This window comes from Crotalus tigris, unplaced genomic scaffold (genome assembly GCF_016545835.1).
Source record: "Crotalus tigris isolate CLP2741 ecotype Arizona unplaced genomic scaffold, ASM1654583v1 scf7180000023825.297174, whole genome shotgun sequence".
Taxonomy (NCBI): domain Eukaryota; kingdom Metazoa; phylum Chordata; class Lepidosauria; order Squamata; family Viperidae; genus Crotalus; species Crotalus tigris.
Genome location: NW_024100210.1, coordinates 44660 through 62440, shown reverse-complemented (window position 1 = coordinate 62440; position 17781 = coordinate 44660). Strand labels below are relative to the sequence as shown.

The 17781-nt window shown below is 41.2% G+C and overlaps 3 protein-coding genes across 7 annotated transcripts in view; all 3 read left to right on the top strand.

The window, feature by feature from the left end:
- Nucleotides 1-3476, top strand: part of LOC120298239 (zinc finger protein 774-like) — a 14154-nt gene extending 10678 nt beyond the window's left edge. For both annotated transcript variants that reach the window (XM_039321743.1, XM_039321742.1), the window contains one exon: nucleotides 1525-3476. In XM_039321743.1, the coding sequence (XP_039177677.1) occupies nucleotides 2343-3440 (1098 nt within the window). In that variant the 5' untranslated portion in view covers nucleotides 1525-2342 and the 3' untranslated portion in view covers nucleotides 3441-3476. The remainder of the gene's footprint in view (nucleotides 1-1524) is intronic.
- On the top strand, nucleotides 552-17781 carry LOC120298237 (zinc finger protein 84-like). 4 transcript variants are annotated; one of them, XM_039321739.1, is made up of 4 exons: nucleotides 7689-7856; nucleotides 9670-9747; nucleotides 13056-15029; nucleotides 17550-17781. In XM_039321739.1, the coding sequence occupies exon 3, from the start codon at nucleotides 13681-13683 to the stop codon at nucleotides 14995-14997; it is 1317 nt and encodes a 438-aa protein (XP_039177673.1). In that variant the 5' UTR covers nucleotides 7689-7856; nucleotides 9670-9747; nucleotides 13056-13680; the 3' UTR covers nucleotides 14998-15029; nucleotides 17550-17781. The 4 variants fall into 4 exon arrangements, with proteins under 4 accessions (XP_039177672.1, XP_039177673.1, XP_039177669.1 ...); XM_039321735.1 differs by lacking the exon at nucleotides 17550-17781 and having other exon boundaries at nucleotides 13056-15031; XM_039321737.1 differs by lacking the exons at nucleotides 7689-7856; nucleotides 17550-17781 and adding an exon at nucleotides 9037-9060 and having other exon boundaries at nucleotides 13056-15031.
- LOC120298247 (zinc finger protein OZF-like) lies at nucleotides 3445-3769 on the top strand (the record flags this gene model as incomplete). Its single annotated transcript, XM_039321762.1, has 1 exon — nucleotides 3445-3769. A coding segment is annotated over one exon (291 nt), but the record flags the coding sequence as incomplete, so codon positions are not given.

The following is a 17781-nucleotide window of genomic DNA, read 5'->3' as shown; positions in this document are numbered from 1 at the left end:
CTGGTCGTGACTCAAAGATACTTGTACCAGGCTGATCACCGAACTGGTCCATCGCCGATGAAGACTGAACCAGAAGATTAAACCTCAAATTATGTATTGCCTTATGCATTGTTTGATGTAACACTTGCCTTTTTCATAATTATGCATGTTTGATACCAAGTTTTTACCTAGTTAGTCACAAGTTAACCACAATGAGTATTGCATGCCTTGATGCTACGTTTTTACTATTTTAATAGTGGAAATATAAATTTCCAAGCGGGGAGTGTTCTGGCCCATAGAGCTCTATGACCCATATAGCTCTATGACCCAGCTCTATGTTGGAAGGTCTGGCAGTTATTGGGTTAAATGCTAGGTATGTGGATGGGTCAGTGGGAGGAGTTCCAAAGGTCTTTGGGAGACTTCCTGGACACAAGCCACATGGGAACCTCTTTGTCTGTAAGAAGCATGGGCCATGGAAGGTTTCCTTATAAGGTGGTATAAAGAGCAAAATCTTCTTACCTAAGGAAAAGATCTGAAAGATGAACAACCAATGTATTCCCAGCAGCACCAATCTCAACATGAACGCAAGTAATCTTTCTCATTAAAATATATTTGTTTGTTATAAGATCGTTTCTTTTGAGTTAACTATCTGACTGGATTTGAAATATAACACTTTTGAATTTGGATCAGTATATGTACACTTTTCTCAAAAGGTTTCCACAATTTTGGCCACTACTGTATAAAGCATATAAAGAACGGATGCAGGAATGGGTTATGTCTAGTTTAATTAAAAGAAAGACTAGGGATGACATGATAGCAGCGTTCCAATATTTGAGGGTCAGCCACAAAGAGGAGAGGGTCAACCAATTTTGCAAAGCACCTGAAGGCAAGACAAGAAGCAATGGCTAGAAACCTATCAAGGACAGGACCAACTTAGAGCTAAAGAGAAATTTCTTGACAGTTAGACAAAAGAAATGGATGTTCCATCACTGAATGTTGTTAAGAGTTTGGACAACTGTTTTTCTGAAATGGTATAGAGTTCCCCACCTGAGCAGGGAGTTGGACTAGAAGACCTCTTAGATCCCTTCCAACTCTATTATTCTGTTATTCATCAGTTAAAGCCCCCACATCTCTAAAATTAGCTCAAAAGCTTTGATTTTAACCATTTTGGGAGATTTTTCCAAGCTTGAAAGACATAGGTTTTCTCCATATACACATTTGTGTGTATGTGTGTGTTTGTATTTCTCTCTGTATGCGTAAATCTGCAATTATAAAATCTATTCCCAGCACTTCCAGATATATTTGATGATAACCCTTTGTATTGCTAAGAATTTGTGATTGATCCAAGTCAACAAAAGAATTTCATGATTGAACGGATATCTGAATTTGGATGTGTGTAATCTTCCATGTATCAAATGAATCATAATTAATGTACGAGGTTATTCTAGTATTGTGGCATGTTTGCTTTTTCATTGTAATGTATTTATTTTTCTTTTTTTTTCACATCTCTAACCATTTAATTACACTTTTCTTTGAATCTTATAGACAAAGAGGATGGCAATAAAAGGACTCTGGACAGCTAAGAGTAACAAGCAACATTGGAAAAGGAAAGCAAACTGAGCCAGAAATCAAAATATTTTCCATTTCCTTCAGAAAACCACAAAATTCTCCTCCTGCAGCAGCGGTTAGACAAAAGAGAGAGAGAAAAAGAAAGATTTCACACTAGAATAAGTAGATGATTCAGAACTCAAGGATACCTTACATGAAAAGTGAAGGGAGATTATTTTTCATTCAGTAAAAGAGGGAAATATGCGGAAGTCAGCTGGAAGAAAAGGTCAGTAGGAAAATCCCGTAGAGCAGAGAGCCATGCAGGCCTCGCCCTGTGAGGAAGAAAACGGCTTGAATGAAAGCACCACTAAACAAGGGATTGTCCATATTTTTTACCTCCTCAAAAATATCAGCTTGGAAAAGCTCTGTAGTTGTGTCTATTGTTGGAAAAGCACAGGTAGTAAATCACAGATTATGCATGATAGCATCCACACTGGAGAAAAACAATAATTATCCACATGTATTGAAAGCTTTAGTCACAACAGCTCCCTTGTGGTTCATGGAAAGGCTCACATCAGAGAGTAACCAGAGGACTCACACAGGAGAGAAATCCTTTGAATGTCCTGATTATGTGAAAGTTTCATTAGAAATTCCCAAGTCATGAGACACCACAGGAGTCAATACAGGATAGAAACCCTCTGAATGTCCTGACTGGGAAAAGTTTCAGTGAGAATTCCAGTCTGGAGATACATCAGTGGATTCCCTCCAGGGATAAACTGTATGAGTGTCCAAATTGTGGGAAAAGAAATTGCCACATGATGAGAAACCAGAGGACTCACACAGGAGAGAAATCCTTTGAATGTTGTCTTTGTGGGAAATGTTTCAGTAAGAATTCCCATTTCATGAGACACCAGAGGACTCACACAGGAGAGAACGTGTATGAGTGCCCTGTTTGTGGCAAACGTTTCAATCAGAATTACAACCTCATGAGACATCAGAGGACTCACAGAGGAGAGAAACCCTTTGAATGTCCTATCTGTGGGAAAGGTTTCAGTCAGAAGTCCAGCCTAGTGACACATCAGAATACTCACATAGGAGAGAAACCGTTTGAATGTCCTGATTGTTGGAAAAGTTTCAGTGAGAAATTCAAGCTGGTGATACACCAGAGGAGTCACACGGGAGAGAAACCATACCAGTGTCTGGATTGTGGGAAAAGTTTCACTCTCAATTCCTCCCTGGTGAGACATCAGAGGACTCACACAGGAGAGAAACCATATCAGTGTTCAGATTGTGGGAAATGTTTCAGACAGAATTCCCACTTGGTGATACACCAGAGGACTCACACAGGAGAGAAACCCTTTGAATGTCCTGATTGTGGGAAAAGTTTCAGTTATAATTCCAGCCTGGTGATACATCAGAGAACTCACACAGGAGAGAAACCCTTTGAATGTCCTGATTGTGGGAAAAGTTTCATTCAGAATTCCAGCCTGGTGGTACACCAAAGGACTCACACAGGAGAGAAACCCTTTGAATGTCCTGACTGTGGGAAAAAATTCAGTTTGAAATCTACCCTGGTGAAACACCAGAGGATTCACACAGGGGAGAAACCCTTTGAATGTCCTGATTGTGGGAAAAGTTTCAGTCATAATTCCTCTCTGGTGACACACCAGAGGATTCACACAGGAGAGAAACCCTTTGAATGTCCTGATTGTGGGGAAAGTTTCAGTCATAAGTCCACCCTCGTGAATCACCAGAGTACTCACACAGGAGAGAAACCCTTTGAATGTCCTGTCTGTGAGAAAAGTTTCAGTCAGAAGTCCAGCCTGGTGACACACCAGAATACTCACACAGAGAGAAATCCTTTGAATGTCCTGATTATGGGAAAAGTTTCAGTTGTAATTCCAGCCTGGTGATACATCAGAGAATTCACACAGAGAAATTGTATCAGATTGTTGGAAAAGTTTCAGTTTGAATTCTAACCTGTTGAAACACCAGAGGACTCACATAGGAGAGAAATTGTGTCAGTGTCAGGATTGTTGGAAAAGTTTCAGTCAGAAATCCAATCTAGTGAAACACCAGAGGACTTACATGCGGGAGAAACTTTTCAAATATCCAATCTGTGGACATTACTTCACTCATAAATCATCCCTTATTGCATATGAGGAAACTGACATGAAGCAAAAGTTGAAGAGTTCCGAAAAGGCATAATTTAATTTGTGATCTCCCATTGAAAATGTAGGTGAGAAATTGACTTTGAATTCTGGCCTGATTCTTTCTAGTGAAACATGTCTCAGAATTACACTTGTAGGTGGATAGAAAAGAAAATTGGGAAAAGGCTAACTACCAATTTCTTGTTATCAGCAGCAGTTGCTGGATATTTCCTTTTGCAGAAGTAGTGGAATTCCTCAAAAAGGCTTCTGGGTGGTAGTTTTGTATATTGATTATATAATTCCCACATGTGGAGTTTCAGTCTTCTGCCTTGGTTTTCTCCAGATTTTGGGGCCCAGAATTCCTCAGCCAACATACAAGTAGTCCTCAAGATACAACTGTCATGGCCTGCCAATTATGGTTGCATGCTGCAACGGCTGTTAAGTGAAACTGCTTTACTTAACTTCCCTGATGCAGCCATTAATCAAATGTGTGAGTCACTAAGTGGAACACTAGCTATCTCAGGGTTGTGGGAAGCTCTTGGAGGCCTAGCACAGGACCGGGCTTGTCTGCCTCAGGCATCCCTAGGCCTCCCCCACGCTCCGAGATAACCTGTGCTGTTTCCAAATCCTTGGGTCTCCCTGGCCCTTCTTTCCCCCACAGCGTCCCCCCCAGTTCTTTCCCTTCCCCCCCCCCCGGGTCCCTACAGCCTTTTTCCCACTCCCACTGCGTCCCTGCAGTCCTTAGGCCTGACTCCCACCCCACCAGGCCTCATGCCACCCTCCTCATCTGTGAACCTCATATTGGGGAAGGAGGTGTGGGCACACATCCCTGGGCCTCAAGACTATCTCCAGGAAGCAGCTGTCATTTTCAATGGGCCCTGGATTCGTCCCAAGGCCATGCGGTGGACTTGTGGAAATGGCTGCCATTTTGTCACACTCACGCAGAAGAGGGACAATCCTCTCTGTTTTGCTAACTTAACATAAGAAAAAAATGTACAGAGGTTGTAAAGTTACAAGGTAAACTCTAGCTTATTTGCCTTGCTTGAAATGTCCTAATTTCCATCTCTCAGACTGGCAGTGATGAAGAAGACCATCCCTGAATCTGAGAAAAGCGCCAATGAGAACAGATGAAGTTTAGCCATTCTAACTGCAGTTAGACTTCTACCTCTTAATTTATTTGTTGCCTTGATATCTGCCCCCGTTCTAAATTCTGTGAAAGTACAATATTTCTTTATGTACAGTTAAAAATCAAAATGACTAAACTTGATCTGTTTTGATTTGCATTCTCAGATTCAGGGATGGTCTTCTTCATCACTACCAGTCTTAGAGATAAAATTAGGACATTTCAAACTGGACAACTAAGCTATGATTTCCCTTGTAACTTTACAAACTCTAAACAACCTTTGGGTCTAGCCTTTGAAAATTATAGAATTAGAGAGCATCTCTCTGACTTCCCTGATGATTCTCCCAATTCTGAACCAGATCCGACAGATACTGGGAAAGTTGAAGTCCCCATGGATGGAGAAAGTGAGTTAGACACAAATCTTTTGAAACATCTGGAAATGAATTCCTTTAACATAAGAAGAATTTGGCTGTCTGAAAGCTGGTCCTGAGTATGGCCCTTGGGGTATTTGAAGGTTCCTGTGACCCCCTCTTGGTTGTTCTGGCTGTGCCCCCTGGTTTTATTTCTCCTTTTAAAAGAATGAGAATTTCCCAACTGATTTAATTAAAGAAAATTTCTGTTTCCAATAATGTCTCTGAAGAAACAAAATGATGGGCATCTGTAACTGAAGCCAGAATGGGTTTGTTAAAAACAGATCAGGCCAGACAAAACTTACTACCTTTTTGATAAAACAATTACATTAATGTATCAGCGAAATACTGTGGAGATAGTAGACTTGGACTTCAGCAAGGCATTTGACAAAGTGGCTCAGAACTTACTTCTTGGTAACATAGAACAACGGGATAGTATCACCACCAAGAGGATTCGCATTAACTGACCAACCGCATTCAGTGGCTATTCCTCAGTGGAACTACATCTACATGGAGGGAAGGATTCAGTGGGGTATCTCAAAAATCAGTCTTGGGCCCAGTACACTTTGATATCTTCATAAATAGATAGGCTCAAGATCCAAAGGGATCCTGATAGACTTGAGCAAAAGGTTGCAAAAGAGAATCACATGACTCTGGGGTCCTGTGACCATCATAAATATTAATCAGTTCCCAAACATCCAAATATAAATCACATGACCTGGGGATGCTGCAATGATCATAAGTGTGAAAAATGATCATGTCATTTCAGTGCAATTGCAACTTTGGTTTTTTTTTGGTCATCAAGTTTTTGACACCTTGCTAGGCATAGAATCAAGATCACGCAAAATACTAGTACCACTTTACAAAGCCCTAGTAAGACCACACCTGGAATACTGCAGCCAGTTTTGCTCACCATATCATAAAAAAGATGTTGAGACTTTGGAAAAAATTCAGAGAAGAGCAACTAAGATGATCAAAGGCATGGAGACTAAAACATATAAAGAACGGCTACAGGACTTGGGCTTGGCTAGTCTAAAGAAAAGAAGAAAGAGGGGAGACATGACAGTGGTATTCCAGCATTTGAGGGGCTGCCACAAGGCAGAGGGGCTCACATTAGTCACCAAAGCACCAGAGGGCAGGACAAGAAACTGATCAAAGAGAGAAGCAATCTGGAATTAAGGAGAAACTTCATGACAGTGAGGACAATCAACCAGTGGAACAGCTTGTCTCCAGAAATCATGGGCGCTCCATCACGCGATTTTTAAGAGACTAGACAGTCACTTGTCTGAAATGGTATAGATTCTCCTACTTGAGCAGGGGGATGGACTAGAAGACCACATATTTTACCTTGTAAATTACAGCACGTTAAACAGGAAGTGCTTTGTATGCCATCTTGAGTTACTGAATAAAAAGGGAATCAATAAAATATACCTTGCGGTTCTTTTATTCCAGATTCCTCCATGCAACAGAGCTCAGATCCAATAGCTGAAATGGCCACTGTCCCCATCCAAAACCTAAGAGATGTACATTAAAAACAGCAGTGCAGGGTGTCCCTCTAAAAAGGTTAGCCTGGTGATCAGTTGGCCATGTGCTTTTTCTTCCCTTCTGTTTTCTTTTTTAAAATGTATCTTCTACCATATATTCACAATCGCCCCCTCTTTCTTAGCTCCCATTTTCCTTTTTCTTTTCTTTTTCTAAATATACATCTAAGTTTTATATACAATACTTATTCTAAAGTAACATATATTTCTATCTTAGCATTAGTCTTTAATCCCAACCGTCCTCTTTGAATCCCTCCAGCGGTAAAATTTATCCCAGGTTTCGAAATAAACTGATCCACATTTGTCCTTCAATATCATTGTAAGCCTGTCCATTTCTGCACATGTCTTAGCCCCCATTTTCGAGGCCCTGCATATTTTTCTCTCTGTGACCTAATGGAGAGTTCTGTGCAAGGAAATTGACAGAAGTGCATGGCATTTAGCATATATAGGTTGTCCTCCTTCGGGAATGGTATGCTGGGTGCTCTTGGATGCAGCCTGGCCAGCAGGAGTGAAGTTGGCTCCCCTGGAGCATCTGGCCTGATGTTACTGCTATGTCCTAAAACCTTGGGAGCCACATTAAATAAGTCATAAAGATTTCGGGTGTAGAGAGGTTTTGATCTCCAGAAAAACTGTGTAGTTCTGTAAAACCGTCATGAACTTTTAGGCTCAGCACACAGCTAATCTTCACAAGCTAACCAGCATCACATTTCACTATTTCACTTGGCTCAGTTGCAAAGGTTAGTTGTTAGTAGTCAAAAACTACTTGATAGCTTTTAATCAGGGAGTAAATCGTGTAAACGCCTTAGGCAGAGACGAGACAAGCGTGTTTTTCAACATCTTCCCGGAGTCAACATCTGTGCCTAGAAAGCGGACAACACAGTGGGCGGCATCTGTGGTTGACTTTAAAGGAATTTAAAACCATCGAGTACTATATTGCTAGAAAGGAGGGGAGGCGACGGGAAGAGTAGAAGAAAGAAAGCTCAGTTGTCTCTTGAAAAAGGACCTTTTGAGCAGCAGAAGTTCCTCTTCCGGATCACTCATGGGAGGAGGTTGGTGTGCAAAGGGGCTTTTGTGCTCTTTCCAGGGTAGAAGCAGCAGCTGGAAGGTGAGTAGAGGGCAGCTCGGAGGAGAAGCCGGGAGCAAGCGGGGCTGTTTGGTTTCCTCCAGGGCGTCTAAGCAGAGAAGCAACTCGGTTGAAGCATCTCATTTGCTGCCGCTGCATTTTCCTTCCCTCCCCAACTTTTAAGTCCTCTGGTGCTGCAGGCTGTTAAACTGGGGGCTGCGATTTTCTGCTGGTGGGAAGATTTCAAAAGTCTCCTTCAAGAATCTTTGCCTACATTGCAGGAATGGTTTCTTAAAGTAGCTCATTTGGCGGAAATGGCAAAGATTTCGGCTTTCTTAAAGCAACAAACGCAAGAGAAGTTTTTTGCTGTTTGGGATAAATGGATAAAATTTATACAATTTAGATTGGGTATACAAAAATATTATATAGTTTTTTCATAAGTTTTATTTTTATATATATTATAGATAATTTTTTATATATATAAATATAAAGTTCTTAATTTAATTTTTATTTTTATTTCTTAAGCCTATATTCTGCTCTGGGAAGCTCAGGGGGGGGGGAAGGGAGGGTTTTTGTTTTTTTTTTTTTTTGGGAGGGGTGGGGGATGGGGGGTTTTTCTTATATATGTATTGTTTAGTTTTATTTTTTTGCATATGTTGTCTCTTGTTTTGTATTCTTTTTTCTTTTTTGTAAAATTTATAAAACTTTTAATTAAAAAAAAAAAAAAGTCTCCTTCAAGTGAAGGTTGATTCTTTGGGAATGGCTTCCCTCCAGAGGTTGTGGGTGCTGCATCACTGGAGGTTTTTAAGAGGAGACTGGACAGCCATTTGTCAGGAATAGTAATAGAGTCCTCTGCCTGAGCAGGGGGTTGGACTAGAAAACTTCCTAGGTCCCTTCCAACTCTAATTTTCTATTATTACATTTGATTAGTCCTTAATAAAAATCGTGTTGTCTGGGCCAATTTGTTTGCTTAATACAAGTTACATTCTTAGTGTCTACCCCTTTTCTCCAACCATTGATTAAATAAATTCCATGTTTGAAAATATTCTGTATCTTCTTTCTTTGATCCTCAACATAAGTCTGTCCATTTTAGCACAGTCCAATATCTTCTTGATTATCTCTTTGTCTAGTGGTGTTTCTTCATTCTTCCAGTGCTGAGCAAATACAATCCCTGCTGCTGTTAATCTGTTGTTAATTGCGAAATCGTGTCCGACCCATCGCGACCCCATGGACAACGTTCCTCCAGGTCTTCCTGTCCTCTACCATCTTCTGGAGTCCATTTAAGTTCAGCTGTTAATCTATGCAATGTTAAATATACACTTGGCTTATTAAAATTTTCTGATATTATACCTAATTAAAAGAGTGCAGGTTTAAAATCTACATGTTTCCCTAACATCTTTTCTAACCAACTGTGTCTTTTGGCCCAATTTTTTTTTTCTTTAACACAAGGCCACCATATATCGTAATACAGGCCAGGTGTTTGATTACATTTGCAACATTTACTGGACCTATTTTTAAACATTTTTGCTAATCTAGCAGGTGGTAAATGCCATCTATAGAACATTTTATATCAGTTTTCTTTATAGGAAGTTGTCAAGGTGAATTTATAATTTCTTTCCCAAAGATTTTGCCATTTCTTGATCAGTTTTTTATCAGAGGTCAACAGTATCTGATCAAACATTGTCTGTTCTTTATAAAAACCATACATTTTTGCATCTTTATCATAGCTCGATTGCATTTGCAATTGAGACCACCATGATAATAATTCAGTACCCTGGTCTACAAGCTCTTGTTTAGATTTTAATTTTCATTAATTTAATTTAATTCATTTAATTTCAATTCTCTATTTTTATAGGTGCTGTTTGGAACAAGAAGAGCAGTTTTGGTAAACTCTTCATTTTCATAGTAGCTGTTCTTCCTAACACTGATAGTTGTAAGTTTTTCCATTTTTCTAGATCTTATTTTATTTGATTAAGTAATGTTATGTAGTTATCTTTTATCATTGCACATCTTGCTGTTCGGTATATTCCCAAATATTTAACTTTCCTAACTATTTGAAAATCCATTTTTTCTGACAATTGTTCTCATTGCTTAGATGTAAGCTTTTTAACTATAACTTTTGTTTTTTCTCTATATCTTCAATTCTGCTACTTAAATAACTCAATCCTTTTCAATAGTTTAGGGCAGACATGTCAAACTCGCGACATCACATGACGTATCGGGATTGTTTTGCCATTGCCGGCAATGGGGCGGCTTCTGGGTTACACGTCCAGCCCGCAGGCTGGTCATTTGACACCCCTAATTTAGTGGTTATCTCCAGTGTTTCTTCTGTGATAAACACCAAATCATCTGCAAATGCTTGTAATTTATACTTTTCGTCTTTTATCTCCATTCCTTTAATTTCTGGGTCTTGTCTGATGTTCCTGTTGAAAACTTCCAATGTCAATATAAATAGCAATGGGGATAATGGATATCCTTGTCTTGTGCCTTTCTTTATGTTAAAATTCCCTGTATAGTCCCCATTTACAATTACTTTTGCTGTTTGCTTATGATATATTGTCTGAATTAATGTATCTTGATAGCATTTATAGAACTCTGCAGGTAGTCCATCCGGTCCTGCAGTTTTATACTTTTTTTCTCTTTTTATAGCTTCCATCAGTTCCATTATTGTTATTTTTTCATTTAGCCTGTTTTTAAAGTTTTCTAGAATTTTTGGTACATTGGCTTTTTCCATATATTGTGTTGTTTTTTTTCCAGAGAGATTTTTTTTCTATATCATATAGTTTTTCATTATATTCTTTAACTATTTTTTATTGTCTTATTTTGAAGTTGCACATCTCCCTTCACATCTTGCAATTTGTTTATCAACTTTTTCTCTCTCTCTTTTTTCAATTTGTAAGCCAGCCATCTTCCCGGTTTATTTGCATTTTCGAAAAAAAATTTTGTTCTTCTGATTTGTTGAGCCAACTCTTCTTACTTTATTAGGTTTATGATATAGTTTAATTTAGTTTAGTTTATGTTTAATTATCTCCATTTGTCTTTTTTTTTTTGTAAAGTTTTTATTTTCAATTTTACGATACATTACAATTTTAAAAATACTTCAGATAAAAAATAAAACAAATTGATACACACCACTTTCGGTATTGCCCAGCCATTTCCCCCCAAACCGCATCCACCCCCAACCAACTTGCCTCTTTCCCTCTTCTTCCTCTTCCTCACTCTCCACCTCTCTTCCACCTTCCTACTTACTTCTCACCTTCTTCTACCTTCTCGCTCCAGATGCGGTCCAGGGGAAATGCCCGAGCAATTCCTCTCTCCAAATTGAAACATTAATATTATATACTATTTAAAACTATTTCTACTTTATCTGAACTACTTAAACTTCGACCCATTCACCCCCCACCCCCTCCCCCCTCCCCCCAACTTCCCAGAGCAAAGTACAGGATTATACAAACATATTAAACATAATCTATTTAAGTTTACTAATTATACAATGAACAAAATCATATTAACCCTTAACTCTCTTCAAACTTTAACATCATAAATTTATAAACAAATTCATTACTCATAAAATAAATGAAACTTTGTAGTTCCATACTTCTTCTGAACATATTCTATCCATCTTCTCCATACATTAAAATATCTCTCTTGTGAATGGTCCTTTAAATAAGCAGAAATTTTAGCCATTTCTGCTAAATTAGAAACCTTAAATACCCATTATTCTAAAGAAGGCAGAATATCCTTCTTCCAATATTGACCCACCAATAATCTTGCTGCTGTTATTAAATTCAACAATAAAATATTTTCTTTAACATTAAAATCCACAAAAATACCCAAAAGGAACAGTTGGGGAGTAAACTTAATCTTCCTTTTAAAAACCTTTTGAATGTTCCAGCAAATCATAATCCAGAAGGCTTTAATATCTTTACAAGTCCACCAAGCATGAAAATAGGTTGCATCCAAGCAACCACATCTCCAACATTTAGGTTGCAGGTTCGGGTACATACACGACAACTTTTTAGGATCCAGATGCCATCTATAAAACATTTTATAAAAATTTTCCCTCATATTTTGGGCCTGCGTAAATTTAACATTTCTGGTCCAAATTACCTCCCATAAATCCAATGAAATCGGTTCCTGAATATTCTGGGCTCATTTAATCATACAGCAGCAGCCACCCCAGCCCCTGCCTCATCTTGCCCTCTGATAATGGCACCCCCACCCTGCCTCACCTCACCTTGTCTCACCTTACCCCGCAGGATGAGCCTCCTGCCCACCGCCCAACCTGCCAGGACCCCCTGGATCTCCCCCAACTCTGCCTGGCTTCCACAGCAACATTGAGGTGATCACGCCCACCTTGGCCACCCAGTCTGCCATGACCACCATGACCACCACAGCCACGTCCATCCAGCGGCCCATGCCCACCTGGCACCCAGAGATAAATAAGTGGGTTTTGGGTTGCAGTTTGGGCATTCGGTCTCTAAAAGATTCGCCGTCACTGTCCTAGAATTCTCACCATTTTCTTGCCTATCTTAACTTGTCTTTCTATACTGTTTTTATGGCAGTATTGTTGATAGGTTGCTCTGTTTTTTCCCTTTAACTCGTTAAATAGTTCTGCTTTCTCCCTATTGCTTGTCACCTTCTTGCCACTTTCATCCATGGACCAATCGTTTCCTTCACTTTTTTCTTGTTTTTTACATGTTGAAAGAAGCTTTTTTTGTTATTTTTGACTTTGGTTGCAAGCCTTAGTTCATTATGAGCCTTAGCTTTCCTGACTTCATCTTTGCAGGCTTGGGCTATTTGTTGATATTCTGACTTAGTTATGTGCCCCTCTTTCCACTTTCTATACTTGTCCTTTTTATTTTTTATTTTAATCTCTTTCTTCCTCGTTCTTCCTTTTTTTCCTATTTTACTACTTTTGTAATCTAATTTTTCATTCACAATTGCGTTAAAGCCTCCTACTAAACAAATATTTTGATATTCCATTTCCAATATTTTCCTGTGTTTATTGTTTGGTGCATATATTGCTATTATCAATATCTTTTTTATTTATCATCATTTCCACCATTATAATTCTTCCTTCTTCTTTCAAGGTCCCTTACAACTCTGTTATTCTGTTTTCCATCAATTAAAGGTTATTCTAGTATTGTGGCATGTTTGCTTTTTCATTGTAATGTATTTATTTTTCTTTTTTTTTCACATCTCTAACCATTTAATTACACTTTTCTTTGAATCTTATAGACAAAGAGGATGGCAATAAAAGGACTCTGGACAGCTAAGAATAACAAGCAACATTGAAAAGGAAAGCAAACTGAGCCAGAAATCAAAATATTTTCCATTTCCTTCAGAAAACCACACAATTCTCCCTCTCCTCCAGCCGCTCTTAGAAAAAAATAGAAAATCAAGAAAGATTTCAAATTGGAATAAGTAGATTATTCAGAACTCAAGGATACATTACATGAAAAATGAAGGGAGATTATTTTTCATTCAGTAAAAGAGGGAAATATGCGGAAGTCAGTTGAAGGAAAAGGTAAGTAGGAAAGTCACGCAGGCCTCGCCCTTTGAGGAAGAAAACGGCTTGAATGAAGGCTCCACTAAACAAGGGATTGTCCATATTTTTGACTTCCTCAAGAATATCAGCTGTGGAAAACTCTGTACATGTGTCTCTTGTTGGAAAAGCACAGATTGCAAATCACAACTGATTGCACAAGAGGAGCCACACAAGAGAAAAGCCATAAAAGCACTCCTAGTGCAGTAAAAGCTTTAGTGAGCATGGCAATGTGGTGATACATCAGAGGATTCACAGCAGGGAGAAAACCTATGACTGTACTGATTGTGTAAATATTTCATTAGAAATTCCCATGTCATGAGACACCAGAGGACTCACACAGGAGAGAAACCCTTTGAATGTCCAGATTGTGAGAAAAGTTTCAATGACAAGTCCACCCTTGTGAAACACCAGAGGACTCACACAGGAGAGAAACCCTTTGAATGTCCTGATTGTGGGAAAGGTTTCAGTCAGAGGTCCAGCCTTGTGAAACACCAGAGGATTCACACAGGAGAGAAACCCTTTGAATGTCCTGATTGTGGGAAAAGGTTCAATGACAAGTCCAGCTTTGTGACACACCAGAGGACTCACACAGGAGAGAAACCCTTTGAATGTCCTATCTGTGGGAAAGGTTTCAGTGACAAATCCAACCTGGTGAGACACCAGAGGACTCACACAGGAGAGAAACCCTTTGAATGTCCTGATTGTGGGAAACGTTTCAGTTGCAAGTCCAACCTACTGATACACCAGAGGACTCACACAGGAGAGAAACCCTTTGAATGTCCTATCTGTGGGAATGGATTCTATTACAATTCCAGCCTGGTGACCCACCAGAGGACTCACACAGGAGAGAAACCATTTGAATGTCCTATCTGTGGAAAAAGCTTCAGTGAGAATTCCCACCTAGTATCACACCAGAGGACTCACATAGGAGAGAAACCCTTTGAATGTACTGATTGTGGGAAAGGTTTCAATCACAAGTCCAACCTGGTGTCACACCAGAGGACTCACACAGGAGAGAAACCCTTTAAATGTCCAGATTGTGGGAAAGGTTTCTATCACAAGTGGTACTTGGTGACACACCAGAAGATTCACACAGGAGAGAAACTCTTTGAATGTCCTATCTGTGGAAAAAGTTTCAGTGAGAATTCCCAACTGGTGAGACACCAGAGGACTCACACAGGAGAGAAACCCTTTGAATGTCCTGATTGTGGGAAAAGCTTCAGTCTAAAGTCCAACCTGGTGACACACCAGAGGACTCACACAGGAGAGAAACACTTCCAATGTTCTGATTGTGGGAAAAGTTTCAGTCAGAATTCCAGTCTTGTGACACACCAGAGGACTCACACAGGAGAGAAACCCTTTGAATGTCCTGATTGTGGGAAAGGTTTCAGTCAGAAGTCCACCCTGGTGAAACACCAGAGGACTCACACAGGAGAGAAACCCTTTGAATGTCTTCATTGTCGGAAAAGTTTCAGTGAGAATTCCAGCCTTGTGAAACACCAGAGGACTCACACAGGGGAGAAATCTTTCAAATGTCCAGTCTGTGAACGTTACTTTACTCATAAATCATCCCTTATTGCACACAAGAAAATCCACATGAGGCAAAAGTTGAAGAATTTAGAAAAGGCTTGAAATTCATTTGTGATCTCCCATTGAAACTGTAGGTGAGAAATTGACTATCTGAATTGTGGTCTGAATCTGTTTACTCAAACGTGTCAGGAGTAGACTTGTAAAAGGAGAGAAAAGGAAAATGGAAAAAAGGCTTGTTCATGTTTGGCATTTATTGGGTTAAGTGCTGTCTCCTTAAGAGATGGCTTATGGGAAATATAGTTTTAGCTAGTTAGCTATCTCATGTTAACAGGTCAGTAGTAGGAGGAGCCTTCGAGCTCTTCTCAGGATATAACTGGCTACGTGCCCAGTTTGGAATGCCTTTGTTCATCCAGCCTCATGTCTCCTAGCCACACGGCTTGGAGGTCCTATGCCAACATGTGATGCTTATGCAGAAGAAGAGGGGAAAATCCATTATCAAATTACCTGTGGAATGAACCAATTGTCAAGACTGCTAACATTGGATGTTCTTGCTTGCCATATATGAAGAAGCAAGCCTGTTTTATTTAGCCTGTGTAGCATTTATAGAGTTAAAGCAAATAATGCCAGTAGTGGATGGGCAAATATCTCAGCACAGTATGCCAAGGTCAGCTGCAACGGGAGGGGCATCTCACACTTCACTTTAATTGGAGAATGTGATTGATGATTGTGGAAGGAGGCAGTGAATTATGCTTTGTTACGGGTGATTCAGTTTTTGGCTTAACTTTCGTGTGTGCCGAAGTTATGCAGAAATAAAAAAAATTCTTTAAGGTAAATAAGCCTCAAAGTTCTTTGAAAAGCTGCTTCTTTTCGGAACCATGTCATCAAGCCAAAAACCACAAACTTTTCAAACCAATTAAGGGGTCCCAAACTCCAGTCGCTATCCCTAAACTAACGGGGATAGTCTGACAAAGATTTGGGGAAGGTCTCGCCATGGAAGAGAAAGAAATGCCTGAGGCCGGCACCCCTCCCACCGCAGCTTCCCCAGGAGGGGAAGCGGCAGAGGCAGCAACTTCCCCAGGAAGGGGGACTGCAGCTAAACAGACAGTGGAGAAGAAATTCTTGCAAACTCCCCGGCTGGGAGCAAGGCCAAAACTGTCAGGAGAGCTGATTTGGTCATCAGACTGGGATAAGCTGAGCGAAGGCTCTGGAGGTTTCCATACAGCCTTGTCAGCAGATAAGCGAGTCACAACAAAGGGATGTTTACGTTTCACCTTCCCCTCAACAGCGGAGAGCTGCCCAACCGTCTATCGCTGAAGAGGGAGGTGAGTGGAAAACCCCACCTGCAGCTCGCAGTGAGTCATTAGAATACCTAGCAGAGAGATTTGAAAACTTAGAGGTGCGGAGCGAAGAGCAACTCTTGTTGAGAGAGGCCCCCAGCCCCTCCCTCGCAGATCAACCGGCTCTCCAACCCCTGGGGTCCCGTGCCAGAGCCTCTAGCCCCACAGGGAGAAGAAGCCCCAGCCTGGGGCCCCTGCAGCAAGGAGAAATTGAGCAAGCCCCACAGATGAGTAGTCAGCCATCTCTAAGCCTACAACAACTAAAAGAGACCTTGCAGCAGCTTGGGGCGGTGCCAAAGCCAGGGGAGCTACAGCCGGTGAGCTTGCAGATAAGAGAGGCCCAACATGTCCAGCAGCCATTGACGGGCCTACAGCAGCAGAGGGCATCACCATCCCTTGCAATCCTACAGCAGAGAAGACCACTACAACCCCCACTTGCACAGCCACCACTGGGAAGCCTGCAGCAGCAGGGGGCACCACCAGCCCCCGCTGGCCAGGAGCAGAGAGCCCAGCAACAGTTGAATCAGCAGGCAGGATGGGACCAACAGCAACTGGGGGCACCACATCAGCAGCAGAGAGCCCAGCAGCCGTTGGATCAGCAAGCCGGATGGGGCCGACAGCAACTGGCAGCACCACGTCAACAGCAGAGGGCCCAGCAGCCGTTGGATCAGCAGGCTGGATGGGGCCAACAGCAACTGGGGGCACCACGCCAACAGCAGAGGGACCAGCAGCCGTTGGATCAGCAGGCCGGATGGGGCCAACAGCAACTGGTAGCACCATGTCAACAGCAGAGAGCCCAGCAGCCGTTGGATCAGCAAGCCGGATGGGGCCGACAGCAACTGGGGGCACCATGTCAACAGCAGAGGGGCCAGCAGCCATTGGATCAGCAGGCCGGATGGGGCCAACAGCAAGTGGCAGCACCACGTCAACAGCAGAGAGCCCAGCAGCCATAGGATCATCAACCCGGTCACAATACAACTAAAACTGCCTAGACTGTTAGGGAAAATTCACCCAGTTTCCCATTGTAACTTGTTGAAGCCTTATTGGGGCTCCACTTTAAGATCTCCCCCGAAGAAGGCACCTGGGCCCCTCGTAGTTGCAGGGCAGACCCACTATGAAGTGAAACGTATTCTTGACTCTAGAATCTTTAGAGGGAAATTGCAGTACCTAGTACAATGGAAGGGATACCCGTTGTCTGAAGCCACCTGGGTGAAATCTAGTGAAGTGAAAGCTGACAGATTGTTTAAAAGGTTTCATGTTAAACACCCCAACAAACCGAAAAATAACCCTTAACCTATGCTTATGTTTACATTCCAGGATCTGTCCTTTTTGTAAGGAGGGCCGGATGTCAAGACTGCTAACATCGGATGTTCTTGCTTGCCATATATGAAGAAGCAAGCCTGTTTTGTTTAGCCTGTGTAGCATTTATGAGCCGAGGTGGCGCAGCAGTTAGAGTGCAGTACTGCAGGCCACTTTAGCTGACTGTGTTCAGCAGGTCAGCGGTTCAAATCTCACCGGCTCAAGGTTGACTCAGCCTTCCATTCTGCCG